This window comes from Centroberyx gerrardi, chromosome 9 (genome assembly GCF_048128805.1).
Source record: "Centroberyx gerrardi isolate f3 chromosome 9, fCenGer3.hap1.cur.20231027, whole genome shotgun sequence".
NCBI classification, from domain to species: domain Eukaryota; kingdom Metazoa; phylum Chordata; class Actinopteri; order Beryciformes; family Berycidae; genus Centroberyx; species Centroberyx gerrardi.
The window spans coordinates 5420781-5447660 of NC_136005.1; the positions used below are offsets into that span (position 1 = coordinate 5420781).

The window sequence follows — 26880 nt, forward strand, 5'->3', positions numbered from 1 at the left end:
GGTTTAAACAAAGGTGTTCATCAAATGTCACCCAACGATTTTTCAATCTGAACAGATTTTTTAAAAACATTTGCTCTGGTTCTTCTCGGCTCTTTGGATTTTTCACCCGGAAGAGATTGTGCAGTTCGCGTGTCAAAGGTTGAGCACATTGTCCCTGCGCGGCACAGTTGATTTGACATAGTAATGAATGAAACTTTACTCAAATAAGTTATTTAACACATACTATAACACACTCTGCAACCGAGAGTAACTGCTGCGAGGTCAGAGTGGGCACTATAAAGAATTTCATCTCGTTTTAGGTAAGTTTGGGGAATTTTTACGAGCAAAACAAGCTAATGCTAAGAGCTAACCAGAGCCAAGAGACACTGTAACGTTAATGTTAGCTAACGTAATCAACCCACAGTACAGCCTCAAAACTGCCAGGCAGTGTTGAATTGGTGTTAAGTAATTATCTTTTAGTAACTAATGAATATTACTACAAATAGTTAAAATGCTGCTCATCTTCATGTTGGAATTTACAACCTGCCGACTTGACATGATGGATGCCGTGTTGTGGAGTATTTTTAGTTAATGTAATTAAAGTTAAAGTCTAACTACATTTTGCAGTATCTTGGTGGTAATTCAAATTGTAAAAAAAAAAAAAAAAAGATGTAATAGAAAAGTAATAAGACATCCAAGTTGACAGGTTCAGCTGAATGTTCGTGCCATTGTTGTGGCCTAGTTGGTAAATAGTTGAAAGTTCAGGAAAACATTACATAGTAAAGAAAGTAAAATTTGTATCTCTTCTGTGATGATCCAGGGTCATTTGGTTTGTGTTGATGTTCATACTGTAGTTTCTGGAAATCTGTAACAGTTGGCCATTAGAAACACAGTGAACATTCAATGAACTTTATTTCAGATAAAGTACAATTTTTGTTAACATCCTAATCAGTGGTGTTTTACAAGTGTTATGGTTTTCAGTCAACCAAATACTATTTCTCTTGAGGTTATCTTTGCTGAAGTTAAACTTCTTCCAATATGAAGTAACTACTAGCCTGTAAAACTAGACTTTAAAAGTAGCATCTTCAACACTGGATAAACCCACTCAGTACCTGTCAACAGCTATCCATCAAGGCCAGCTGCCTTTATTTAAACTTTTGTACAAAGACTGCAGAACTGATACTGTTTTCCCCCCTGTGTTCCCCTCAGAAAGACCACAGACCAGGAGAAACATGGCTGGGATTCTGTTTGAGGATATCTTTGACGTGAAAGACATCGATCCAGATGGCAAGAAGTTTGACAGAGGTGGGTAAAATTTCTTTAAAAAAACATTTAAACAGGGTGGGAAATGACCACCAGCCAAATGCTGGTAAATTTTGGCAGTGGCTGATAAGTTTGTCTACTACTCTACCGACCATTTCTGCAGGTAACCGGCCATTGTTCAGCATAATCTATTCTAAAGATCATATTTGACTGTTGAAATTAAGAAAGTGGTCGGTGGATTTTGGAATCCATCAGATACTGTGCCTGGTGGGTCAAAGTTAATCTCTTGCCCTGATTTAAAAAAAAAATAATAATAATTTAATAACAAACAAACAAAAACTTACTGGCCAGTGGCCACTGAAATATTGGTGAATCATCTGCCTTTATTGTTTGGTTTTGTTTCTTTATTTTGTTGTTTTGATGTGAAGTTTTTTATAAGCCTCTTGGGAATTTTTCAGTTTTGTTGTTTTTTTCACCACTTTGCTTCTGCTTTAAAACTACTTTAGACCTAAACCAAACTTTTCTCTTGGTTGATTATTCGCTGCAGTGTCTCGTCTACACTGTGAAAGTGAGTCCTTCAAGATGGACCTCATCTTGGATGTGAACATTCAGATCTATCCTGTTGATCTTGGTAAGAAATCACCATTTTGTCTTTGCGTATATATTTAACTGTTTGATTTACAGATGGGGCAACACTTAATTGACAAATCATTTAGTCAATAATAGTCACTATAGTCATACAGGATCACTAGTCGATTAATCTAATTTTAACTTGCATTCAGAGTTGCCAGAACAGCTAATTTGACTAAGACAAGGTGTCTCAGCACAGAATGTTATGAACCCAATATGTTGTTATGTGTCTTTCTTATCTAGGTGACAAGTTCAGACTGGTCATTGCCAGCACGTTATATGAAGACGGAACACCTGATGATGGAGAGTACAATCCTCAGGACGACCGGCCGTCGAGGTATGATGTTTGACATTAAAAAATGAGACATAACATAACAACATAACATAACATTTCAGTCATCCAGTTAGTAAGATGTCCAAAAAAAACTATAAAAACAAAATCCACTGGACTTAAAATGAAGAGAAATTCTTAATTCTATTTCTATTGATTCTATTCTATTCTAAAGTCCCGTGGATTTTTTATTTTTTATTTTTATTTTTTTATTTTATTATTTTTATTTTTTTTTAACATAAAAAACATCTCCAAAATATAATATACCATTTGGTGGACACTTTTATCCAAAGCACCTCACAGTACCATAAGTGTGTACATTCTTAGCAGCACAGCCCGTTGAGCTATGCAGGTTTTTATTGTTGGTTTAAATTTGGATTATCTCATTTCACTTTGCCCAATGTTTCAGAGCGGACCAGTTTGACTACGTGATGTATGGGAAGGTTTACAAGATTGAGGGTGATGAGACTTCAACAGAAGCAGCCACACGCCTGTGAGTGATGTAACTTTGTGCATCAGCTTGTATAACATATATCTTTTGCAGTCTTGTAATTTATTCAAATAAGTCTTTATCTGTATTTTTGGTCTTATCCTGAGTGTGAGTGTGTGTTTGACACAATGAAAGAGAGAATGTGTATGCAAGCTATAAGCTCATGAGGTTTTTTTTGTCATTGTTAATAATTGTTTTTTTTTACTTTGTAGAGTCTCATTCTTATCTTTAATCCAGAGCTGTCTGTTTTCTGGTCTCACCCTGAATGTTCTGCTGGTTTCAGCTCTGCCTACGTGTCGTACGGCGGTCTCCTCATGAGGCTACAAGGAGACGCCAACAACCTGCACGGCTTCGAGGTGGACTCCAGAGTCTACCTCCTCATGAAGAAACTGGCCTTCTAAAACACAACTGTGCCTCCACCCCTCCCACCCCGGTTCTTCCACTGCCACAGTCAGCCATGCAGTCACACTGAACTGCAAACTGATAGCATCCATACTCCCAAGTATGGAGCGCATGGCCATCTCCAAACGAAGCTCAGAGAGGACACGGAGGCTGTAGAATATTTTGTTTTTTACTCTTGGTTACAAAATGGTTCCTCCGAGGAGACGGACTGCTGACCAAAGACTGTGACGCTAAAGAACCGCAGCAACCTCCATCTGCTGCTAAACTGTAAATAAAGATGTTTTTTTATACAAAATGAGTCTGGGATGGTCAGTCACCTGAGATCATAGTTGAATGACTTTTTCCTATATTTTATGCTGACTTGTTTATTCTTTTAGGTTTTCTTCGACCACGTACATCTGAAAGTGCTCAGCTGCTCTTTCGCCCCATTTCAAACGTGTTGAATTAGGTTATTATTTTATTTGAACCCTTCTGTCACACATGCATTTTGAATATTGAACTAAACATGCGGAATGCTTGATTTGTGATACTGGATGTGTTAAATGATTTGTCTGTGTATACTTGAAAGAGTTTAAGTGTCAGGAATAACAAGTGAAGCACACCTCAAACTTGTTCGAACTACAAATGGTTAAAACCTTTTCTTTAAAATACATTCTAGCCCTGGCCTGTAGTTCTGTTTTTGTTGCCAGCCTTTTTCCTGAAATTAAATTAGCTTCTGGGGCTTTTGGCCTTTTCTTTTCCTTTGCCATTATTTTTTTTTATTTTCTGAGACTCCATACAGCTCCACTTTTTTTTTCATCTAAACCTTTTTTTTTCATCTCCTTTGAAGACACTGACAGACCCCAGAGAAAGCAGCCTTTGAGTGCTGAAAGTCAAAACCTTTGAAGTCCTTCAAATGTTGATTGAATGCTCTGGCAAGTATTTCATGGAATAAAATTTTTGCTCCAGGCTCCCAGATGGGGTTTTATAGGTTGCTCAGCTTGAGGCAATTGTTCTGTATTTGCTTGGATGGCAGCAAACTAAAATGCGGACGCTCACCAGACTGAAATTGAATTAAAGGTGGAGCTGAAAGAGGCAGCTTGTGTGTGTGACACAGGCTTCTCAGTGTCGACTCGACGGTAATAGATGTCACAGGATGGGGAGTAACACTGCCGCTGATGCAGGCTCCTGGTATGAGCATGGGAAGACGAGACCATTAGGTTTTAACCCACGTGGGTCCGGGTGAGACCGAGTGTGGAACTTGTACCGTTGAATGTAGAAGCCTATGCCCTTAAGAAAAAAAAAACAATCCTATAAGAAATATTAGAAGGATACTGTACATACAAATATCACAGCAAGTCCCTATAGGAATATTATGGTGCTACCATAGAAGATAATAACAAAGTATCATAACCTCGCTGTAAACTCACTATTGAATTCCACAGACACACTTTAAGTCAATATTATAGGAAGTAGGGTTCAATTGATATGTGTTTTTGAAGGCAGATATCAATATATTTTTGTATTGAAGCTGCAAATATTTGATATTCAATATCTATAAAATGGATGTGTGTTTCATGACTAAAATTCACAAAGGATTCAGTGTTTTCCCCCCAGAATTTTATTCTTGTCAGGGTGGAAAAGCCTCTGAAACAGCATTTAGACCATCATGGGACACTAAAACTCTCCACTGAAACCTAAGCTAATGAAATTATTTTAGTATTAGTAGCTCTTTAAGGCAGAGTGACCCACCACATATATTCAATGAGTTGGTAAACTCAGAGATATATTGCTGAGTTAGAAGAAGAATTTATTTACAAAAAACATCATTGAGCAATTACATTAAAAAAATAAAAATGCAAAGAAAATGAAATTAGGTTTTACAGACTGTTAGTCAGTGAGGAACCTCCATCATATTGGTGACTGATGACATGACTGGTTGATATCTGATATTTAATAAAAGCCCAATACCCACCTGATATCTGCAAACCAACATATCAGTCCAACCCTAATAGGGATATTTTAGTTCATTAGGGTAGTTTGTCTGAGATCACATCATCAGCACCTATATAGATATATAGATAGTATTCTTTCTACACAAGAATATAAGTGTGATTAACTGTCTCAAGCTTTTGTTGACTTTTAACAGTCTATTTTCAGTGTTTATAGCAGGCCAAGTCTCCAGGGCACAAGAGTGATATTTATTTTAGAACAAGTGGAACTGCTTCTCTAAATCGGCCAACACTAACAAAAAATCATTCTGGACTTGTAATGTGCCTTTGGTTCTCAAATATAGTGACCTTATTTTTTTATATATATATATATCCTATGGTATTGGTAACTCTGTGGTATAATTTTTGGACTTGTAGTTGCATCATATTTTGAAATTTTGCTGAGATATTTGTATGGATACCCTGGTGCACTTGATTAGGATGTCTAATAGGTCTTTTTCATAAAGGTCAACCTGTCTGACTTTTAACTCACTGAAATTAAAGCCATTTTGATTAGTTAGAGAAAATAGTGACTTTCTTGTCAAGTGAGTATTAAAGAATATGTCATGTGATGCTGTATACTGACATCATGGCATCACTAATCTCCTAGCAGCCATGGCTAGTGCTGTCATGGAGGTCCAGTGAAGAACTGGCAGTGTACACCTGTGGAACAGGTGTGGACAAAAACATACTGTTTTATAAGGTAGATTTGTTTAAAAAATAGTTAGTTAGTTAGTTAGTTTAGGGACCATAGTCTCTTCTCTAAACACTGACTCTTCTCTTTACTGATAACTACTAGCCACTACTCAGCTCATACATTAAACCAGTGGTTCTCAACGTGGGGTCCGGGGACCACCAGGGGTCCTTGAGGTGGTTCCAGGGGGTCCCCAGCAAATTGGTGAAGTGTTAAACTTCACCATTAGTTAACACAATTAGAGAATGTAGAAGAATGACTATTTTGATCATAGTTTCACTGTTATCTCTCTGCCTACAATATATATAGTCATGGAATTCTGGACTAAATCATATCTATAACAATAAAAAATATTCTCAGATTTGCGTCCGAGAGACAAAATCTGTTCAAATGGGGGTCCATGGCACTAATGGGTACTGAATTAGAGGTCCTTGATATGAAAATGGTTGAGAATCACTTGCATTAAACAATGTACAAGACAGCGTTACAACAGTAGTGATGGTTAGTAACATTATCGAAACACAAAATCGATTAGATTTATCAGTGGGGAGATGATCAGTTCACTGTCAAAAACAGCACAGGAATTAAAAACGTTCATTGGATTCTTCTGATACAGTCGAGTTGTCGGTAGGGCTGGGTTAGGTTAGACAGATCAGGTTACAGTGTTGACACCCGGAAGTGATGTAGTCTGCATTAAATTGCGTAACGCGCCCGCGCCGTGTGTCCCAGTCGCTCGGAACTAATCGCTGTCTGCAGCCGTGCAGTGTGTGTGCTGACAGCAGCGTTACCGAGACAGATCACCGTCCCCGGTTTCATCGTTGCTTGTGCAATGTTTGAGAATGGGAGCGGTGAGAAGGTGAAGGTTGTGTTTAGTCGGCACTGGAGCTTCAAGCTTTACCTGCTGGGCGAGACCGGACCACTGCGCGTCACAGATTTAATGCTCGGCGGTATGGACGAGCCGGAGAGATTTAGGATGAGCTTTCTGATCTGAGCTGTTTGATGCTTTTTTTTTAAAAAAAACAGCAGTTGTCCCAAACTGGATGCAGGCAGCGGGCTGGGTAACATGCCCCGGTGCTGGAGTTTAATTGGAGGCGCTGTCCGCTGGATTAAGACTACTGGAGTGTTTGGTAGTGACTGTAAAAATTTAGTTTAATGTTTAGTACGGTGATGGTGATCAATCTGAAACAGATAACGTTTCAGTAAACACGATGGACTACCGACGGAAAAAGAAGCTGACATACTTCACCATTGGGCTCATCTTTCTTCTCAGTGGAGTGGAATATGGTAAGTCTGTTTTTACTGGCCCAGTGTTCCCAGTTTTCGACTTTTTGTGTTGCAACACTAGAATAAATTGACATTAATCCGTATCAGAATGGAACACAGCAAATAGCCTAATCATCAGTGACAGTGATGTGTAATGAAACATCCTTAATTTTGCAATAAACACCTTATTGTTTTCGTTTGGTTATGGCTAGTAATGTTATACAATAGAGCTTATTTCATAACAACAAAGGGGAGAGAGTAGCAAGTCATTATGTTTTGTAGATATCTTAATTCATCATTCTGACTAGTAATTACATTTTCACCAGTGAAAATATATATATAATTTGTGACTAGTGAGTGTTAATTATATGCTAAATGCCATATGGGAGGCATACACTTTACTATTTGTTTACTGCAATAGTTTTAAACTTGGCAGGAGTGACTAGCAGCTGTTGGGACTATGGAAGATGAATCTACTGGAAATTGTTGATGGTTTGAATAAGTAGATTGGACTATTTCTTCTTGTGCATCTTCTCTCTGACTTTCCTACTTGTACCAGTTATTCTACATAGTCTTTATGTGCACCTGTATGTAAAAATACTTAACCAGGCCGTAAAACATATAATGTTTGACTGAACTAGTAGTTTTAGGTCATAACACAGAGTTCAGACCAAAATGAATGTGGGCCACAGGATTCACTGTAATAGAATAGAAGCCACATGACACATGACTTCAATCCAGCCGGGTTTGCAGTAACTTTAGACGCTGAAAACTCAATCGCTGGTGTCTGAATCTGAAATGTATCAAACAATCCATAGTCCTGAAATTCTAAAAGTTGATTGAACATTGGGAAGAACTGGATCGGTCTCTGATGAATAGCTTTTCAGCACACTTCAGCCAGAAAAAATGTTCTTTACATAAGACTTATGTGCTCTCCAAAGATGTCACCCACTTGGCGGTGGAGAGATGAGGTGAGGAAGCAAGTGAGTGTGGAAGAAAACTCAGGAGAGAGAGAGGCAGTTTGACAGTTTATTCAGTCTGCAGGTTGGGAGCCAAGGAACTCAAAATCTGGATGATTACACAGTTTATAGTGTTGAATATTCATAATGGAATATAATAAAGCTATTGGTCAAAAAGTATAAGGTCGTATGAACAAGACTTTGTATGAACAGCACTTTGAGGAGATGCATAATAAGAGGTGAAAACCTTCTAGAAGACACAAAGTTATTATTTAGTCAAGGCCACTTGGTCAGTGTTTTCTATGAGATTTGGGCATTTGCACATTCCAGGCTCACAGTTCTGTGAGAAACAAACAAGATGTTACTTTAGAGTTTAGTCTTATAATGGTGAAGCACATTCAGTATCCTTGAGGTGTAAATATGGGTCAAGGTTACATATTAAGTTACGCATGTAGAAATGTTGCTTAGTGTAGGTACTTTTCCATTTCTTCCTCAACATAAGCATTTAATTTGGAACTGACAAAACAGTCTTCTTATAGGGGATGAGCTGTGACATTGGGTCTATTGTTTATAACCAACTTCATCGAGAGCCTTAAGGCCTGGCATGAAGTGTCCAGCTGTTGGTTTTCAATGGCAAAAGATATTAGGCTTAACAGCTAACTTGCCTGTTTAATATTTGACAATTTGGGGCCCTGGAAACCACGGGCCATTTAACTGTTAGTCACACTAGTGACTAACAGTTAAATGGCCCGTTGTAAGCTCAAATCACTCACACACACACACACACATACAGATGTCTGTGTCAGTGTGGCGAAAATATGGCATTCCCCTACTGACAAGACATTTAGAATAATGATTCCCTCCCAGGAATTTTATGACAGCATGCTTTATTTTCTTAAGTGTCTCCTGACCCAGGAATTTAATTTGGATTGTATTGGGTCAGCGCTGTCCTTTGTCTACATGATAATGAACTTGGAGGCATTGAGGGCAAAAAAAAAAGAGCTTCCACTGCAGTCAAAGTCCAACTTCACAGTTTGTTCACCCAGTTTTTCTCTCAAATGCGCAGGTTTAAAGCTGCACTATAGGCAAGATCTTTATGTAAAAATACACCTTTCTTATCAGCCTATATCCCAAAATGGGGCTGCAACAGAGAAGAGCGTCCCCGCTAGTTGAGACCCCATAGATTTGCTTTTTATTTGCCGAAATGAAATTCTGGTGTCAGGTATGGACACTGGCTGAAATCTGGCTGAAAGCAGAACATAAGGGTGAAATCCAAAGTGTCTCCTCCAGCCCTCCGTCCAGAGAAAGCTGGACTCACCGATGCTAGATCTAGACTCTCCTGTCCCTTTTGGTATTCTTTGGTATAAAGCATCGCAGACCGGGCGGGTTGGTAAACCTGAGTGTGCTGTGTGCAGTTTACTGACATCACGTTACCTGATTTTTGGTTATTCAAATTTTTTCAAACAGTTCCCTCTTGCTGGAGACGCAAATTGTGTAGCTTTAAAGGAAAAATCCACCCAAAACACTTAACACTGTTAAAACACGGCTGCATTTCTGGGCCCATTTTGTTGTTTTTTGGTGTATTTTTTTTATTCCCACAAATAACTGGCCAAACACAAGAGATATTTCCAGTGCAGCTACAATGGAGTTTGATAACAGAAAATGTTCCAGCTAACGGTAAACATCAGTTTTTGGCGTCAGACCGTCAGAATCAAAGAGAAATGACTTCTTTCTAGTGTTCAACAATCATTTAGGGAGAAATGCCTCGTAGAAGAGGCAGAGAGACCAATTTTTCAACAGTCGCCTCAGTGGACCAGAATGCAATGCAACGTCAGGACGTGTTGCGTTTCGCTAACACTGCTGCTCCTTCCACCTCCATGTATATAAACCACAACTGAATGATCACAGCTTCAAGCTATTTATACGCCCATATGAACAATACTGATGGTAGAAGTTCACTCCCCCTCTGTGGGGAGTGAACTTTAAGTCGCTGCTTAAGACCCACCTCTTCTCATTGGCTTTTAATTCGAGTTGAGCTTGACACCTTGACTTCATCTTCTATTGTGCCCCAATTCTTTTATTATTATTATGTTTATTTTTTTCTTTTATTCTTATGTGTTATTTACTTTTATATTCGTTTATCTTTGGTATTGTAAGCCTGTTCAGCACTTTGGTCAACTGTGGTTGTTTTAAATGTGCTATACAAATAAACTTTGACTTGACTTGACTTGACTCTGTGGAGGTTGCTGAAAGTCATTCTGGGAGTTCTAGGAAATCACTAACTGAGGTAGAAGTAGACGAGGCAGGTTGAGGGAAAGTGGGTTCACCGAAAAAGTAAATTACAGCACTTCATCACAAAATAACTCCTGGAATGCACTGAACGCCAGAGTATCCAAGGGTGGATTTTTCCTTTTAAATGATGTAATGTGTCAATAGAGGCTACATTCTTCATGAGTGTATGTATTTGTAGAAAGCTAGTCGCTCGTATCGGTGGCAACACAAAAATGGCAGTGTTTTGAATCAAATAGAAAGACTGACAGCACTTATCTGCTAGATTCCAGCAGCGTGCAGAAACTGTTTCATCTTCACAAGTTCCTACTGGCTGATTGTGAACTCTGCCTCTGATAAACATCCCTGTAGGCCACAGGGGAGGCACAAAGACGAAATAAACATAGCTGACCTAATGGAAGACAGGGATGCCGTGGGGATGCAGCCTAGGTGACGAGGCCTCCGTGCAGAACAGAACAACACAGCTTTGGGCCGGCCTCCAAAGGCTCCGCTTAGCCGGAAAAAGGGCCGATGACTCAGATGAGTCGGTCGGTGCCGCCGGGCTGAAATGCTGGTTCAGCAGAAGCAGAGATGTAGACCATGTGATCATGTATAATGTGACATTGTGTAATTCGGTTTAGGCCCGAGATAGTTGTTGTATCCGGCTTTCTAATTAATATAACAACTGCCTCCAGGTGGAATTGTTGAGCAGTTATTCCTGATTGGCTGTTTATTAGTTCACTGGCAGATAAGCTGACATGTTCTGTGGGAAATTTGACATCCAAATTACCAGAAGTTTGACATCCAAATTACCAGCTGTAATCATTTTGCCTGATGCGTTTCACTGATAAATAGTTAATTTAGCTTTTTTTCAGATCACTGAACTATAAACATGCTGTAAAAATGCAACTTCAGAAAGATTACTACAAGAGTCAGAAATCTAATACGTCCGTTCTCCTCTCTTCTGTCTTCTGTCGTCTCAGCGGTGATATTGCCCACAATATGGAGGTACCTGCAGACCCTCGGGGCGGCGCCCTACTTCCTGGGTCTGGGCCTATCAGCGTTCAGCCTGAGCGGCCTCCTGTCCGGGCCGCTGTTCGGCCACTGGTCCGACAGAACGCGGACCACCAAGAAGATCATCCTGTTTGCCAACCTGTTTGAGATAGTTGGTGAGTCACGTCCAGGGAGGGAGCGGAGGTTACACCCATCTATTCTCAGATCATCCACCTTTTTATCTAGGGGAATAGAGTTTATCCAACTTTTTAGGCTGACATAAATCTTTATGATATGAAATTCATAGTAAGTAGTATCAAACTGATGTATGTAATTTGAGGATTCTGTCTTTTTAAGGAGAAAAGAAACAGAAATCCATGCTTTTCTTAAAGTATGACTGATTTTTGTTTACATTTGTGGTTATTTGCCTTCTGATGATCACCAAATGGAAGGTTTACCCCCCTTTTTTTATTTACCACTAAATCACAGATCATATATCTACCAGAATTCAATCATTCTATTCACTTTTTTCACCAAGTATGATAAATGCACAGGAATTTGTGTTCATGACATTGCTGCAGAGACTGTGCAAAACATACATACATACATACATAGATGGTAGATGGTTGCAGCTTTCCAACTGTATGTTACATCTGCAGTATGAAATTAAGTTTTATTCCAAAATGAGATAACAAGCCCTTTTGAATCAAGTGATACCAATGAGATCAGAACATTCAAAGAAATTATAAAATGCTCTTACTTTTTAACTTTTACAGCCTGGATCCTCTAGATTTATATATTGAATAATTAAATTTAAGATAATGTTATTATTGCATATATAGGGTTTTGAAATAGAATTAATTTATTGCTCGGCTCACTTCTGTACTTGTCTGTCTTTATCTCTGTCTGTCTCTCTACTCCATTTTCTTCTGCCTGTTTTTATTCTCTAGGTAATTTCATGTACTTCATGGGCTACTCCAAGTGGCTGTTACTGTCAAGCAGACTAGTGGCAGGTGAGTCTGTATAAACTGACACTTGGACTGAAGATCCATTTGACAGCTGTCAGGCCTGTAGTACGGAGCTGTCCTGCCATCCGGTGCAGCTGTCATATCACCTCATTTAAAGCTGCATGAGGCAAGAGCTTTATGTAAAAAATACACCCGTCTTATTAGTCTAAATCACAACTTGGGGCTAAGATTCACCCTATTTGTCCAAATGTATTTCTGGTGTCCAGGGACTGAAATTTGCTTCATTGTACAGTTGTTCTCTCAGATACTTTTCAGGTACAGTACATGGTGAAATATGATCGTAATACGTATCGCTCTGGCTCACACACTCTCTCCAAGAGCTTTCAAATGCTGAATTCTTAAGAAAACTTCAATGTTTCAGTGGTGTAATTTACTTCATGAAATGTGTATTTTCTGCAGGGATTGGCACGGGCGCTGGCTCCTCCATCTTTGGCTTCCTGACCAGGAGCACCGCCCCAGAGGATCGCTCCACCGTATTTGCTGCTGTCATGGCATGCCGACAAGCTGGCCTTCTGATTGGTCAGTGCTGGTCTACTTCCTGATCCCATCTGTTCAACGCTCTCCTTTTGGCTTGTCTGAAATGTTTTTCACACTGTGCAGTACCTGCTGATCAGTAGACTTTAAAGCAGCATTCCAGTTAGTTTTAACATGGGGGGTCATTTGGCACTTGACCGCCGTGAAAACCAGAATATAAACTAATCACCAAGATCGGATGCAGCTGGACGAGTTTGTCGTTCGGATTTCTGCTTTACTTTACCTTTTCATTTGAATGAAGCCACGCAAATTGCCTGAAAACTGACATTTAACACATTTGTGAACAGATTCAACAACAGATCTTAGAACATAATTTCACCAAATAGCATTTTTAGTGATAGATGAGAACATAGCGGAGGGATACCATTTTAAGAGAGAGAGTTCTTGTTTGAGAGACCGGATCTACTTTTATTTTTAAATATTCATTTTAGTGTAAACCAAGAATAGAAATGCAAAATGATAAAGGACCCAGGACTGCTTTATTGTCTTAAAAGCAGGATCTGTCGTTGAATCTGTTCATGAACGTGTTAAATGTCAGTTTTCAGTCTATTTTCATAGCTTCATTCAAATGAATGGGAAGTAAAAATCTGAACGCTACAAACTCGTCCAGCTGCATCCGATCTTGGTGAGTAGTTTATATTCTGGTTTTCATGGTGGTCAAGTGCCAAATAACCCCCATGTTAAAACTAAGTGGAATATTGCTTTAAGTATAACGACTTTCAAAGGTGTCCAGAAGGCAAGTTTGTACTTGAATATCAGCACACTTAAAATAGCACAATGTTATTCTGGGTTTTCAGGTTTGACTGGGTAGACATCAGAAAAAAATGAGCAGAAAAAAGTATCCATAATGCAGTGCAACATGAGTGACGGTGAAATTAACCATTGCAGGAAAACGGCAACCACAACACAAGCTTGAGTTGCATTTCCCTTTGGGCTTCTGTATTGTTTGACTGGAGTTTGTATGTTGACTATGTTGATATTTCACATACTGGATGATTCAGAATGCAGTACGTCTAGGATAGTACTTCCTGTTTGGGTTGTGGTTAAAGACACAGCGCCACCTTCATCAGATTAAGTATCTCTTACAGTTAGGTTTGAATGTGTGTGTGCTTGTGGCAATGTGTATATTTATATTAAATGTACATGTGATCGCACGTTCACTTTCTATTGTGATTAATATGGGAAATGCTGTTTGAGTTGCTTTTTAAAACTTTGTTTGCTCCATACCTGAGTTATGCAGAATGGTAGGCCTGGGCTTTATATAAAACTGTTTTGTTGTTTTTGTTGCTGTTGTGTTACACAGGTCCAGCATTCAACATTTTCCTGAGGCTGTGTGACTTCAAACTGGGTCCTTTTGTGGTCAATAAATACACTGCACCCGGGGTAAGGACCTGAATACTGTAATATTTATAGTGTAAAAAGATGTTTTATCCTCACTACTTTTCCTTTAATCTCTTATGGAGTCTTGGCTTCATTTGTGTCAGGTTTGGTGGTCAATTTACTTTCAGTTCAGGAAGTGGATTTTCTCCACAGCTCACAAAAGCCATACTTTTTTTTTTAATTGATCATCATTTATTGCATAAATTACAGTTTCAGTTTTGAATTGAACAAATGGACAATTGACCATGACCCTGGTGTGTACTGGCTGCTTCATACTGGTGAAGAAGTTAATTAATTTTATGATTTTCTTCCAAAGCTACTGGGCCCAAGAGTTTAAAACACTACAGCAGCTGATTTCACTGATTAGTTCCTTCCTGTCTGTTTGACGGTTTACAAATCAGTGAAATCAGCTGTTGGAGTGTCTGGTTGTAATGGAAAACTCATGTGGCATGGACTCTCTGGCTCCATGCCACAAGACTGAGAAATACTGACATTGAATAAGTTTCACAACCCTTGGGCCAAAAGCGTTCAGAGCATGACAACATTTTAAAAATACATGCATCTGAAAAAATGCAACAGATAATTAAATTTGGCTATTTGTCTAATTTGATAATTTGACCTTTTGAAGATGTGTATATATATATATATAATGTATTCATCTGAAAATAGAAATGTCCCTTTGTTGCTTCTCTTCAGTATTATCTCAATGATCCCTTTTGCATTTTAGCCATTGATAACTGGATACCGCACCGAACAGTCTGAGTGCAGTGGCTATACTACGATTACCATTTCCTCATTTGAAATTTCCTACTGGGAAACAATTTCAGTTTGGTCTTTTTGAGGTGGCCATTTTGGATCTCACTGAATATATTTATTGTTGATTATACATGCAATCCTGTGACCCTGATGAAGACTATTACAGCTGAAGTACATTTTTTTTTTTAATATTAAAGCTTTGTCAGGAGTAGCTAAATTTTTCCTATTCCTATGGTGCTTTTTGATTTACGCACCTTGGAGGAGATTTTTTGCCCCATCGAATATTTTTCTGCCAAGCCATGACACACACTCTCTTTGTCTATCTTCCCCCCCGCAGCTGTTCATGTGCCTGATGTGGATTCTCCTCCAGCTGGTTGTGCTCTTCATGTACTGGGACATAGCACCTGTGGAGAGGGGGGAAGCGGGGGAGAGCTCGGCGAGCGGAGGGGGGGAGGTGGAGGTGGAGGGCGAGAGCGGGCTGGTGGAGGAGGACGAGCCCGGGGACGACGAAGAAGGCAAGCCGCTGATGGGCTCCCAGGAGCTGATGGGGTCCTACGGCTCGGTGGTGACGCCCGTCTCCAACGGCAACCTGCCTCACGTCTCGCCGCCCCCCTCCCCCCCCCCCGCCGCCAGAGGCAGACAAGTCTACCAGCTCCTTTAAGAATTTCAGCATGAGCCAAGGTAGGTGGTGGTGGGGCGTCGTTTGGTCAATACCAGGGTGTCTGTGCGTCCTTAAAAAGTTGTAAAATAAATTAATTTCAGGCCTTAAAATGTGTTAAATCCACTTATTAGTAGGGATGGGACAGTATTCTTATCTTCGATGCGCGATATGGAGTTCATGATTCGATGTAATAAATAAAAGTTCAATGACAACAACGTCTGACTGTGCAGAAATATGTTTATTTCTGAGCCACAAATCTTTCTAGCGATGGCATTGGTTTGCCAGAATGTAAACAACAATTTAAAAATGTCATTACAAAGTGCAAATAATATAATTTTGATGGAGAGCTTGTGAAATTGTGATGGTCAAGCCGTTTGATTTGTGATTACTACAGCAGAATAAAATGGAGCTAATATCATGATTCATTTTTCTGCCCCATTATACGTATTGTCACGTTTTTGTATTGTGATATATTGAATTTCGATATATCATCCCATCCCTATCAGAGGTTGTATTTTTTTTTTTTACCATGTAATGACTGGTGGTTTTCTTTGTGCTGCATGTCCACTCTTAGATTAATAAAGAATAGAGTTAATTGTACAATATGTCATTTCTGGTTTACTAAACACAACTGGACTTCATGTCCCTTAACAATTAATTTCCTGCTGCCCTTTCTCTGAGACTGCTCATTTATAGTTTCAGAACTTTCATTAGCTATGTTGAATCCATTGTTTCTTTATTTTTCTTTTTAAACTGGTCCTGAATTAACTCCCAGGTAGTGCTGGGGGAGAAGGGTCTTAAATGTGGCTTCCTGAAACCTGCAGATAAGGTTGAATACAGAAAATTACTGGATATTAAGGTGCAAGACTCGCCTTGTCTTTTCTCTCTCCTCTCCCGTTTCTCTTTTGCTCTAAACTCAACTGTTGGTCTCGTGTTCTTTCTTCTTTCTTCTTTCTGCCTTTCCTGTCTGTCGATCTCTGTCTGTCTCTGTGTGTCTGTAGAGTTCCTGAGAGAAGAGGTGGTTGTGCTGCTGGCTGCTCAGTTCATCACACTCTTCAATCAGACAGCACTGGAGGTACAGTAAAGACACACACACACACACACACACACACACACATACATATATACCATGTGACTGAATGAGATACTTTCTTTCAAATGCAGTTAATTTCCCTTTAACTTCAGAGAAAACGCCACTATTTGGTTTCATGGAAATCCAGCAACATCTTGATTCAAATTTTCAATTGTCAGTATAACTGCAAAAAAATATCTATTGTTACAAGTTTATTTAATTTAGTTTTGAGTCTTAGAATCTTCTTGTTGTAAAAACAAGTAAAACCACTAAGGGGTGCTATAATTCCACCTGTTTCCAATGCAAATCAACAAATCAAATTTTCTTGAATCAAGCGTCATTTTCTTGCTCCCAGTGCAGTGATCTGCCTTATTCTGCCTTGTTTCAAGATACTGACACTTGTTTCTACGAAATTCCTGAAACAAGTGAAACTGCATTGGAAACACATGAAATTATCTCACCCCACTGGCAGAATTTTTCCACTCGTTTTAAGAAAAGAATGATTTTAAGACTACATATGAGACTAAATGACTTGCTAAGATGGACACTTTTTGCAGTGTACCAACCTCTCCCCCCCCCCCTTCCCTCCCCAGACCATGGTGACCCCGCTGACCCAGAAGTACTTTAACTTCGGGGAGCTGGAGAACAGTGTGATGTACTGCATCTGCGGCGTGGAGGTGATCGCCGGCTTCCTGTTCGTGCGCTGGCTGAGCCGGCGTTTTGCAGAGCGGGTGGTTCTGGCCGTCGGTCTGATCATCTGCAACATCTCCTGCGTCTGGTGCCTCATCTTCCTGGCAAAGCCAATAGGTCAGACCACATTGCACTTGAGAATGTCTTCGCTTTTGCCATTGCACAGCTGCATCTGAGTGGTAAAAATGGTGTAAAAATGCACCCATCTTATCGGTTCAAATCATAAATCGGGGCTGCAGTAGAGAAGAGCGTTCCCACTGAGACGAATCTAAACTTTAAAATCACAATGAAACTGCATTTTGAGAGCATCTTGCTTCCTTAATTTGATGTTTTTTTTCCTGTTGAAACAGGATGTTGGGGCGGGACACAATGCGGGGAGGGATCATTTAAAAGTGTAAACCAATGGGAGATCAGTTAGAGAGAGAAAGGCAGTTTTATTTGATCGGAGGGGCGGGATTGTTCAAATATCTGTGATGGTTTTATTGATTAGAATATTTATTTTCGCCTAGTGGTACACGATGAGGCAACCATTAAAGATACACTCTTTTACAGAAGATAAGATAAGATATCACTTTATTAATCCCCTTGAGGAAATTCGGAGGGGAAAAAAGAGAAAGTGAAAGAAGTGGACTACAAGAAATCCACAAGAAAACTACAAGAAATTGATTGAAATGATTAGATTGTGTTCAGAATCGAACAGTATGATGGAAAAGATGGGAAAATAGGGTCCAGGTTGAAAATGGGTTATGCTTTAAAATGAAAATGAAAATGTCAATCACTGTTTAACACAGTAACTGATTGATTTTGTGTTTTCTATTCTTTTTGCATGTTATGCGTCCTGCAGGCGGCTTCCCATGGCAGCTGACAGAGTTCATCATCGGGGTTTTCCTGCAGGTCTTGGGGCTGCCATTCGTAGCCGTGGCCCAGGTCTCCCTCTTCTCCAAAGTCACTGCTGAGAAAACACAAGGTGAGAAACAGCACCATCTAGTGGACAGGATGAGGCCGTGCTGCCTGTTGGACTGAATTACATCTTTTTTAGGCATTGAGCTGATATTCTAATCCAGAGTGATTTACAAGAAATGAGTAGGCGGGCGTCAGTGTCTTAGTTTTACAAGTAAACATGTACCTGTCAGTTTCAGTGGTGTTTTGTGTCTCTAACTGTGTTTGTGTCTTGCTGACGGTGCAGGTTTCAGTCAGGGGGTGCGTCGCTCGGTGGGGGGTCTGGCCACCATCCTGGGCCCGCTGTGGGCCGGCGGCCTCACCGAGAACATGTACATCATGCTGGGGGTGATGATGGCACTGCTGGCTCTGCTGACGGTAAGGGAGAGGAGAGAGGAAGAAATAGAGATAGACAGAGGGAATGAGTGTGTATGTTTCTGACTGTGTGAGGACGTGTTCACACCAAGCATGTGTGCAATGGTTTATTTCAACTATGGAGCGTTTACTGCTTTAGTTCAATTTGTTTGGGCAGGTGAGAACAATGGCATTCAAACTCAGGTGGAACAAAATAACGGCACTGAGACGCCTGAAAATGTGAGTCTCAGTCCTCAAGAGAAGTGTGTGGTGCAGTTCGTTGAATGAGAACGTAATCCGAACCAGCTACAGGAAACGACCCCAAAACACAAGGCTTTATGGGTATAAGGAGACAGATGTTAACAGCTGATAGTCAGCAGTTCCTCTTGCTTGGAAAGCCAAGCATAACAAAGTGAACCGAGGGCAAACTGTACTCTGGACTGATTTTCTTCATGAGTTCTTACCTGGTTTGAACACCAGAAAGGGAAAATTACGACCAAGAGCTCCACTAAAGTTACAGGGACTGGAATCAGATTTCTGACTCCTCCTGCCACCAAAACCTCTAACCTGGCAGGATGACAGGTTACCAAAACTCTGCCCAATAAACAAGCTACTTGTGAGTCATGTGACTTTTGTTTACCAGCCCATAAATGAGCTTTGTGAACCTAAACAAATCAAATACAAAAATGCAACAAAGTAAACTTTTCCACTATGGTTCAGACCAAAGAAAACAAACCCTGAGTGTGTCTTTGTCTGTGTGTGTGAGAGAGAGAGAGAGAGAGAGAGAGAGAGAGAGAGAGAGAGAGAGAGAGAGAGAGAGAGAGAGAGAGAGAGAGAGAGAGAGAGAGAGAGAGGAGAGAGAGAGAGAGAGAGAGAGAGAGAGAGAGAGAGAGAGAGAGAGAGAGAGAGAGAGAGAGAGAGAGAGAGAGAGAGAGAGAGAGAGAGAGAGAGAGAGAGAGAGAGAACGTTCAAACAGAGGTGAAAGGAACTCCACCTTACATTTTTGCCTCCAAATTGGTTCCACCAGGAGCCTCTCTTCACAGTCCAGGTTTCTTTCTCATTACTGTGAATGCAGAGGGCGAGCTGCGGTACGTCCTGACGGCTCTGAGAGCTGAGCGTGATTTCAGGGCTCAGAGCACCGAGCGCTAAAAGTGCAAAATATTTCAACATTTAGCAGGAGCGCTGCGCTCCAAACAAGTTTTCAATAGTCGCTTAGCAACAGGATTGAAGACCAGTGCTTCACCCAAGCATCTGTTTAGTGCTGCTAGAGTAAAAAAAAGAGATTTCCAGTGAATGGGGGCTGAAAGAGGCTGACCAACTTCAGGCATGTGTTTTTTTTTTTTTAATGTTTTTATTTGTATTTATTTATTTTTTGATCCATGACACATAACTTGGGATACCTTGGGATTCTCTTAGAGGGATCCAACTTCTGAGTTGCGTCTAATTTTATGTCTATTTTTTCCCCCATGTTTATCTCAATAACAGGTTTGGCAGAACTTTGAAAAAGGATCCTGGCAAAAAGAAAATCTCACCTGTTCATTGGTCATTATATTGAGGAAAAACATGGAAAAAAAAAAGATGGAACTTACATGCCCCAAGAGAATCTAATGTATTTTTTCTATCCATCAGATTTGGTCTTAATGTTGGTCTAATGCAGTCTGCGCCGTCTTTCAGATGATGATGTTTTTCTCGTACGACCGGCTGGTGGAGCCTGCTGCGGTGGAGCACGCAGACAACGACGACGACTGCGGTTAAACCACCGGGGGGTCGACGCAGGAAGGAAGGATGGACACACAAGGTGGGTTTTTATACACACGATGCATGTAGTATAGGCAGAGCTGGGTAGAATCACTGATTGAAATGGATTTGTTCATTATTGTTCTTCGATAAATATGAAATATTAGCAAATACGAATCAAAATGCTCTCTTGTTATTTGAATTCTGTTGCATTTAATGATGAATTACAAACTTGATCCATTGTATAAGTGAGTGAGCAAGTTTTAAGTGCCTGCTTCTACACATGAAGTGAATGATACATTTCTATGAAAGATGTATATTTATTATTTTGGCTGGTAAAAATGATTCTTGGTGGGTAACTTTTCTTAAGTTTTAGATACTGTGTATGAGGTTCAGCACCCTCAGTACGTCAACTTACTGCTTCTTCTTCTTCTTATACATCTTAGATCATTTTATTATTATTGTGCTTACCTGCATATATACTATTTATACTTTTTTTAAGACATTGAGCTTGAGCACAACAAGTAAGAATTTCATTGTACTGTGACTTGGACTTCTGGTAGATATGACAAATAAAACTTGAACTTGAACTTCTGCTCCTGTCCCTCTTTCTCTCTCTCTGCAGTGTAAAGCGGGTCGTTCCCGTCCGGCACCCAGTCCCTCCATGGTTCAACCCTCTTGGGGCCCTGCTGGACCAAAGACCGGGGCGAAAACACCCAACGACACTCACCTCGCCTCCTCCCGAGTGTTTCCCCACCCTTAGACTCCTCAGCTGTGCACAGAAGACTGTGCCTGAATGTACTGATCTGATGTAGATATTTCCCATGGAAATATAGAATCCTGCTGCAGATGAAATCCTTTTCCAACAAGGTGCAACACAGATTCTTTCAGTGTATCGGAGTCTGCACTATAACACTTATTGCTAAATGAACTAACTTGTCACATGATTGAGGCGTCAAATCATATATTTTCACTGAACTGTGTCCTTGTGCTGGAGGCAAACGGATCAGCTGTGTAGACCTTTATCTGAGACTAGAAGCATTTATGGATTGATAACAGTCATACCCCACTCCCATCTGATGCAAAAGTAGGTATTCATCAGCTGACCGATGAATGCCTGAACGAATGATGAACAGAACCAGTTTGGTGAAATGGTGAAGATGGTAAGGAAACAAACCAGGCTTTATTCTGTTCTAAAGGCCAGTTTGGCTTTTAGAATACTGAAGGTAAGGCTAGACCGATATATATTGGTTTGCTTATATATCAGGCCGATATTGGCCTTTTATTAAATATCTGATATCAGCCGGTCAGTGTTGTCCACCTCTGATATGATGGCTGTTCCTCCCTGACCACAGCTACAGAAATTTTTTTTATTTTCTTTGCAAATTTCATTTATCCATTTAATTGCTCAGCTATGTTTTGTGTAAATTAATTCTTCATTCAAAGGCAGTAGTGTATCCTGGAGTTTCCTCTGCCATTGAATAGTTGTGGTGGGTCAACTTGCTTTAAAGAGCTGCTAACACTAAAGGAATTTCACCACTCTGGGTTTCAGTGGAGAGTTTTAGCGTCTAAATGCTGTTTCAGAGGCTTTTCCACCCTGATGAGAATAAAATCCTGAGGGAAACACTGAATAGGCTACATGTATTTTTTCTTTTACATGAAAATGGTCCAAAAGATACTGAATATTGGCACAAAATATCAATATCGGTGACTTAATTCTAAAAATATTGTTATTAAAACCCCTATATCAGGTGAACCCTAACTGAAAGTGGCTGTTTGATTTTGGACTCCACCCGGATTTCTACTTATTGGTTGGTGCCGATGCAGTACCTATATTCAACACTGGTGGGAGCCCTTAGTCTTCCTTCCACAGTACATCATCATCATCATCATCATCATCATCATCATCATCATCATCATCATCATCATTACTGAGCCTAATGTTTGATGGAGTCCCAGACAGCCAGACAGCTGCATCAGTCCATGTGCACTACTCCAAAACGACATTTAGGAGAAATCACTGTTCATCCATCAGCTTTACTGATGACTTTGTGACAATATTAAAACACACTGGGTAATGTTTTTGGTTTTGCTGTGGCGGTGCGATAGAAAACAGGCAGCAGAGACACAAACGCCCCTGTTGTAATTACTTGCATTTGTAGTAAAATCAGTCTTAAGTGTGTTTTTCCCAATTAAGAGAAAGCATTCTACTTCTTGATAGTTGTTTGGTTTTATACTGACAAACATCAGAAACGTCTGTTATGATTAGTTGTATTTTGAATTGAGATTATTTATTTCCTATTTATCTGACATTTTGTGAGCACCTAACATGTCCATTAACAAGTGTTTTTTTTTTTTTGTATTCCCGGTCATGAGTTAAGCTTTATCATTAGATACCACAGAAAAGATAAGGTAGGCTAAATAAACTTCCACCATACCTCATCCGTTTGTGTTTTATTATTCTCTTTCTTGAGAGCTGTGAAGTGTGTGTGTGTGTGTGTGTGTGTGTGCATGCAAACTTTCAATCAAACACTACAGTAATTACAGCACTACTGTTACACTGTCTAAAACTTCCAATGGTATTATTCCAGCAAGTAAGTCTGCGTCAATATACTGTATATTATGTATTTTACTGGTTTACATTTTTTTTAACAAATATCTAAAAAAAAAATCTAAATTCTAATAATGAAATCCTTCAAAGAAATTCATTTTGAGATTCATTTTGTGGGGAAAAAAACAGTAAATTCCAGAAATTCAGCATTTAATATCTCTAAAATATCCAGTTATAAAATTGCTATCAATTTGTTAATCAAGCACTTCACTTGTCTACTGTCCTTTAAAAAAAACCTGATTTGTCTTAATTTGATTCTCTCTATTGTTTTTGCAAGTGCAGGTTTCACTGGTGGATATCTTTTTTTTAATTTTTTTTATAAATATTTATATATATTTCCATAACTCTGCATGCTTGGTTAGTGGTTTACATGTTATCAACTCTGAGGCCTATTAGTGATTACAAGTAAAAAGGATGAACTAGTACAATATCAGGAGGCAAGGGTGCCGTACACCATGAATGATTCAGAGGGGCCCCAGAAATGCAGGGGCCCTGTATCATGCCAGGGATTATATTTTTTTATTGTGTCAGTTTTAATTAATATTATAATAATAATAATAATTTTTGACAGGGTCGCAGGATTCCTAGCGGCGCTCCTGTCAGGAGGCTGAGATGTGGAAGTGTTGGGCCTGAGCTCACATTAAAACCAAACAACTTATTTACAAAGTTTTTTCAGGAAGCACTCAACACATTAATGAGCCACACAGAAAAAAACACTAAATTGCTCTTGTGACTTCTCTATGGCAGCAGTGATATGGTTCTGCTGATGAAGTGTATGAATGATAAACACATGTGATGGTATGTAAGAGCTGGCTGGGCACTCAATGAATCCAATTATATGCAATTGAAAATTTAAACAAAATATTTTTTTGGATGCAATGCCATCACTATATATGTAAAATATAATTTTATAAAATAATTGTAATTCTTTTTATTTATATGTTTATTTTAATTGTAATAAAATGTTTTCAATGAAAAGTACTGGTTGAATTAATCTAAGAGAAAGCAATTTTTAAAGTAATGCTAATAAAATATTTTATTTCTAAGTATAGAAGGGTCACCCATTTCAGAGTTTTTAATTATTTTAGACTGCTAGTAAAAATATTAGTGTGATCAGTTCATGTAATTTTACCATAATGCAGATTTTTTTCTTCAGAAAATGGAATAACCATGTAGACTGTGGGAAATTATTTCATTGTGAAATTGGCTTTTATTATCAAATTTAATAATTTGAAATGTAAGAATAAAAGAACAAAAATCTAAGGGTAATGGCAATGTCTTACAAAGCAATAGAACAATAGTATGCAAAACAGTAATACTGCCCTAGTAGATCACTTTATATGTACCATAACTGTAATACTGAATAATAGAATAGAATAGAATAGAATATGTAATACATACAATAAATTATAGGATAACTTTTTTTTAATTTTGAAAAACCTGATAATGTAGCTATAATGAATTGCAATTATACTGCATATGGATAGTATTTGATGAATACATATTTTACTTTATTTCATTTCATTTAATTTACTTATATTCTTTAGTATGTTCACTTCTATGGGAATTCTTAAGACAACCTGTATGCATTTTTTTACTCTGATATATAACACAGAAAAAACATATAATTAAGCCAACTAAATATTTTTCTTAAGATTTCCTCCCAGCAGTATTTGGATTTTTCTTAAATACAGCAATGCAATTATAACTGGTACTGGCTCTAATACTTAAGGCCTATCAGTTATATTGCCAGGTTTAATATAGAATCTGATGAAATATGGCAAGACAAAAATATATATTTTTTGAACACACCAGCCAAGTTTATGCCATGCAAAATATGATGTACTTAAAAAAAAAAAAAATAATTTAATTTAAAAAAAATTCAATTAGAAATTACAAGTATTTTATTCAACATCCTGTGGCTGATAAAATGAAAGAAAATGTATGGTGAATAATGTAAACACAATAATGTCTTTTAACCAGCACAGTCATCTAATAAGCAATTTAATAAAGTAATAATTGGACAACAGGACTTTTGCTGAGACATTATTTTCACAGCTAATATCAGCACATACATGTAACCTTTCCTACTATACAAGACATTTTTTAGGTCTTTACACAACAACTGACCCAAGACTCAGGACATGTTAAAGGTGCAGTTCATGAAATTTCACTGTAAGTTTGTAAGCGGCCCCACCGGGGGTCGCTGTGACCTCGGCTCACTGGCAGCAGGCTCACGCACGGAGGCGGAGTCGAGGTGGAGTCAAGGCGTTCCCCTGACCGGTGACGGCGTCTCGTCTGCCCGGTGACGTCCTGGCGAGGGGGCGGGGCCTCTGCCGTGAACTCCAGATGAACTCGCTCTCATGTCGGGCGGGGCTGGCACAGAAACATTACAGCACACGGCCAGTGACAGAGATATTTTCAGTTGTGTGTGTTTTACTGGATTGCCCCCCCTCCCCCCCTCCACACACACACACACACACACACACACACACACACACACCCGACTACCCTCGGCCTGCAGTGGCAGTCTGACCGAACAGTGACCCTGCGTATTGGGGTCGGAAGTTTAGAACGCGTCATGTGTCATATCTGTGGAAAAGTATTTGTCGGGGTCGGTTTGGTTCGCCCTCCTCCTTCCCCGCCAATCAGAGCGATACGTTACCGGGCGAAAAACAGCCACATGCGACTACGATATCGGACAATGTGAACTTTCGGTGAACTGTGTTTTCCCTCTACTCGGTAGGGCAATGGGGGCATGTGGGGGTCGGAGGGACTTAGACCCAAATTTGTAGAGTGTTTTTTTTTTAAAACATTTTTTATGCAATCTCATTCCCCAGGCGTGACCGCTCATTGACCTGCAGTGGATTGGGTTGGGGATAGCGTAGGGATGAGTGCCGAAATTTGGATGTGACACTGGGGTTTGTGTGACAGCGAAGACATTTTAGACATGGGAGTAGTGGAGAGAGCCATGCTGCGGCGTTAGCAACCACTTTTACCACATACCTCTTCCTTCCTGCCCCTCTTGCGCTCGCTTTACAAGACCCCGGTCCCTGTTTCACGCGACAACTTCGCGGGTCAGAAATAATAACCTCGACCTCGTCATGATAAGACTTTCATGAAGTCGTGGAGAAGGGGAATAAATGGGATAGAAGTGCTCTAAAGTCGGAAGTTCTGAGCTTTTGAGTTGCAAGGCGTATGAAATATTTACAGCTGGAGCACTGGTGTCAGGGATTCTTAATGTTTTTGCAAAAAAAAAACTGCTCCAGCCACAGTCAAATCAAAACGGTGGCACCTATGAAACCTGTGAAAGTCTGTGAGTGTCCCTGCATGGATAGCACTTGAATCCTCGTTAAATAATACATGTGTCACTCCGAAGAGGTGCGAGATATTCACAGCAAGACTGTTATGGAGAAAAGAAGAGAGGTAGAGTGCTTGAGTTGTGGTGTAACGGGGGGTAAAAAGGAAATCTCGACAACATCCGAACCGCCAGAGAAAAAAAAGGGTGAGATCAAAGAGCCGATCTCATGCCAAAGTTATGACTTTAGCCTACTTTCGATAGTTTAAAAGGTCATCTGACAAGCCGAGTTTCGTTTGCTTGTTTGCTGCGAATGGCGTTTCCTCCCTCACAAAACCAAGCTCCGTAGCCTCCTTCTGTCACCCCGGGGTGTTCGACATGCAAAGGATTTTTCTTCTTCTTCTTTTGGTCCTATCAGTAAAGCGCAGTTGTGTGTTCCATACGTTTCTGACTGAATGAGTGATTAAGTCTGCGTATAGCCGAGGCACCCTGGGCTGTGTTGCACAAGCTAGTAAACCGCTATCGCACAGATGGTCCTGCTGCCAAATGGGTCACAGTTCAGTCATCTCCAGTACTGG

At 39.7% G+C, this 26880-nt stretch overlaps 2 protein-coding genes across 2 annotated transcripts; both read left to right on the plus strand.

The window, feature by feature from the left end:
* The first annotated feature begins 114 nt into the window (after window positions 1-114).
* Window positions 115-3496, plus strand: polr2h (RNA polymerase II, I and III subunit H). Its single transcript, XM_071925582.2, has 6 exons — window positions 115-299; window positions 1189-1284; window positions 1790-1873; window positions 2116-2209; window positions 2613-2696; window positions 2977-3496. Exons 2-6 carry the CDS (start codon window positions 1212-1214, stop codon window positions 3092-3094), a joined length of 453 nt encoding a protein of 150 aa, XP_071781683.1. The 5' UTR covers window positions 115-299; window positions 1189-1211; the 3' UTR covers window positions 3095-3496.
* Window positions 3497-6796: 3300 nt separating this feature from the next.
* mfsd8l1 (major facilitator superfamily domain containing 8-like 1) lies at window positions 6797-22821 on the plus strand. The gene is given in 13 exon segments (XM_071925584.2): window positions 6797-7043; window positions 11233-11418; window positions 12193-12255; window positions 12670-12789; window positions 14108-14187; window positions 15278-15556; window positions 15558-15621; window positions 16603-16676; window positions 17267-17480; window positions 18208-18330; window positions 18550-18680; window positions 20331-20454; window positions 21019-22821. Coding segments are annotated over 12 exon segments (1491 nt in total). The 5' UTR covers window positions 6797-6967; the 3' UTR covers window positions 20412-20454; window positions 21019-22821.
* The last annotated feature ends 4059 nt before the right edge of the window (window positions 22822-26880 follow it).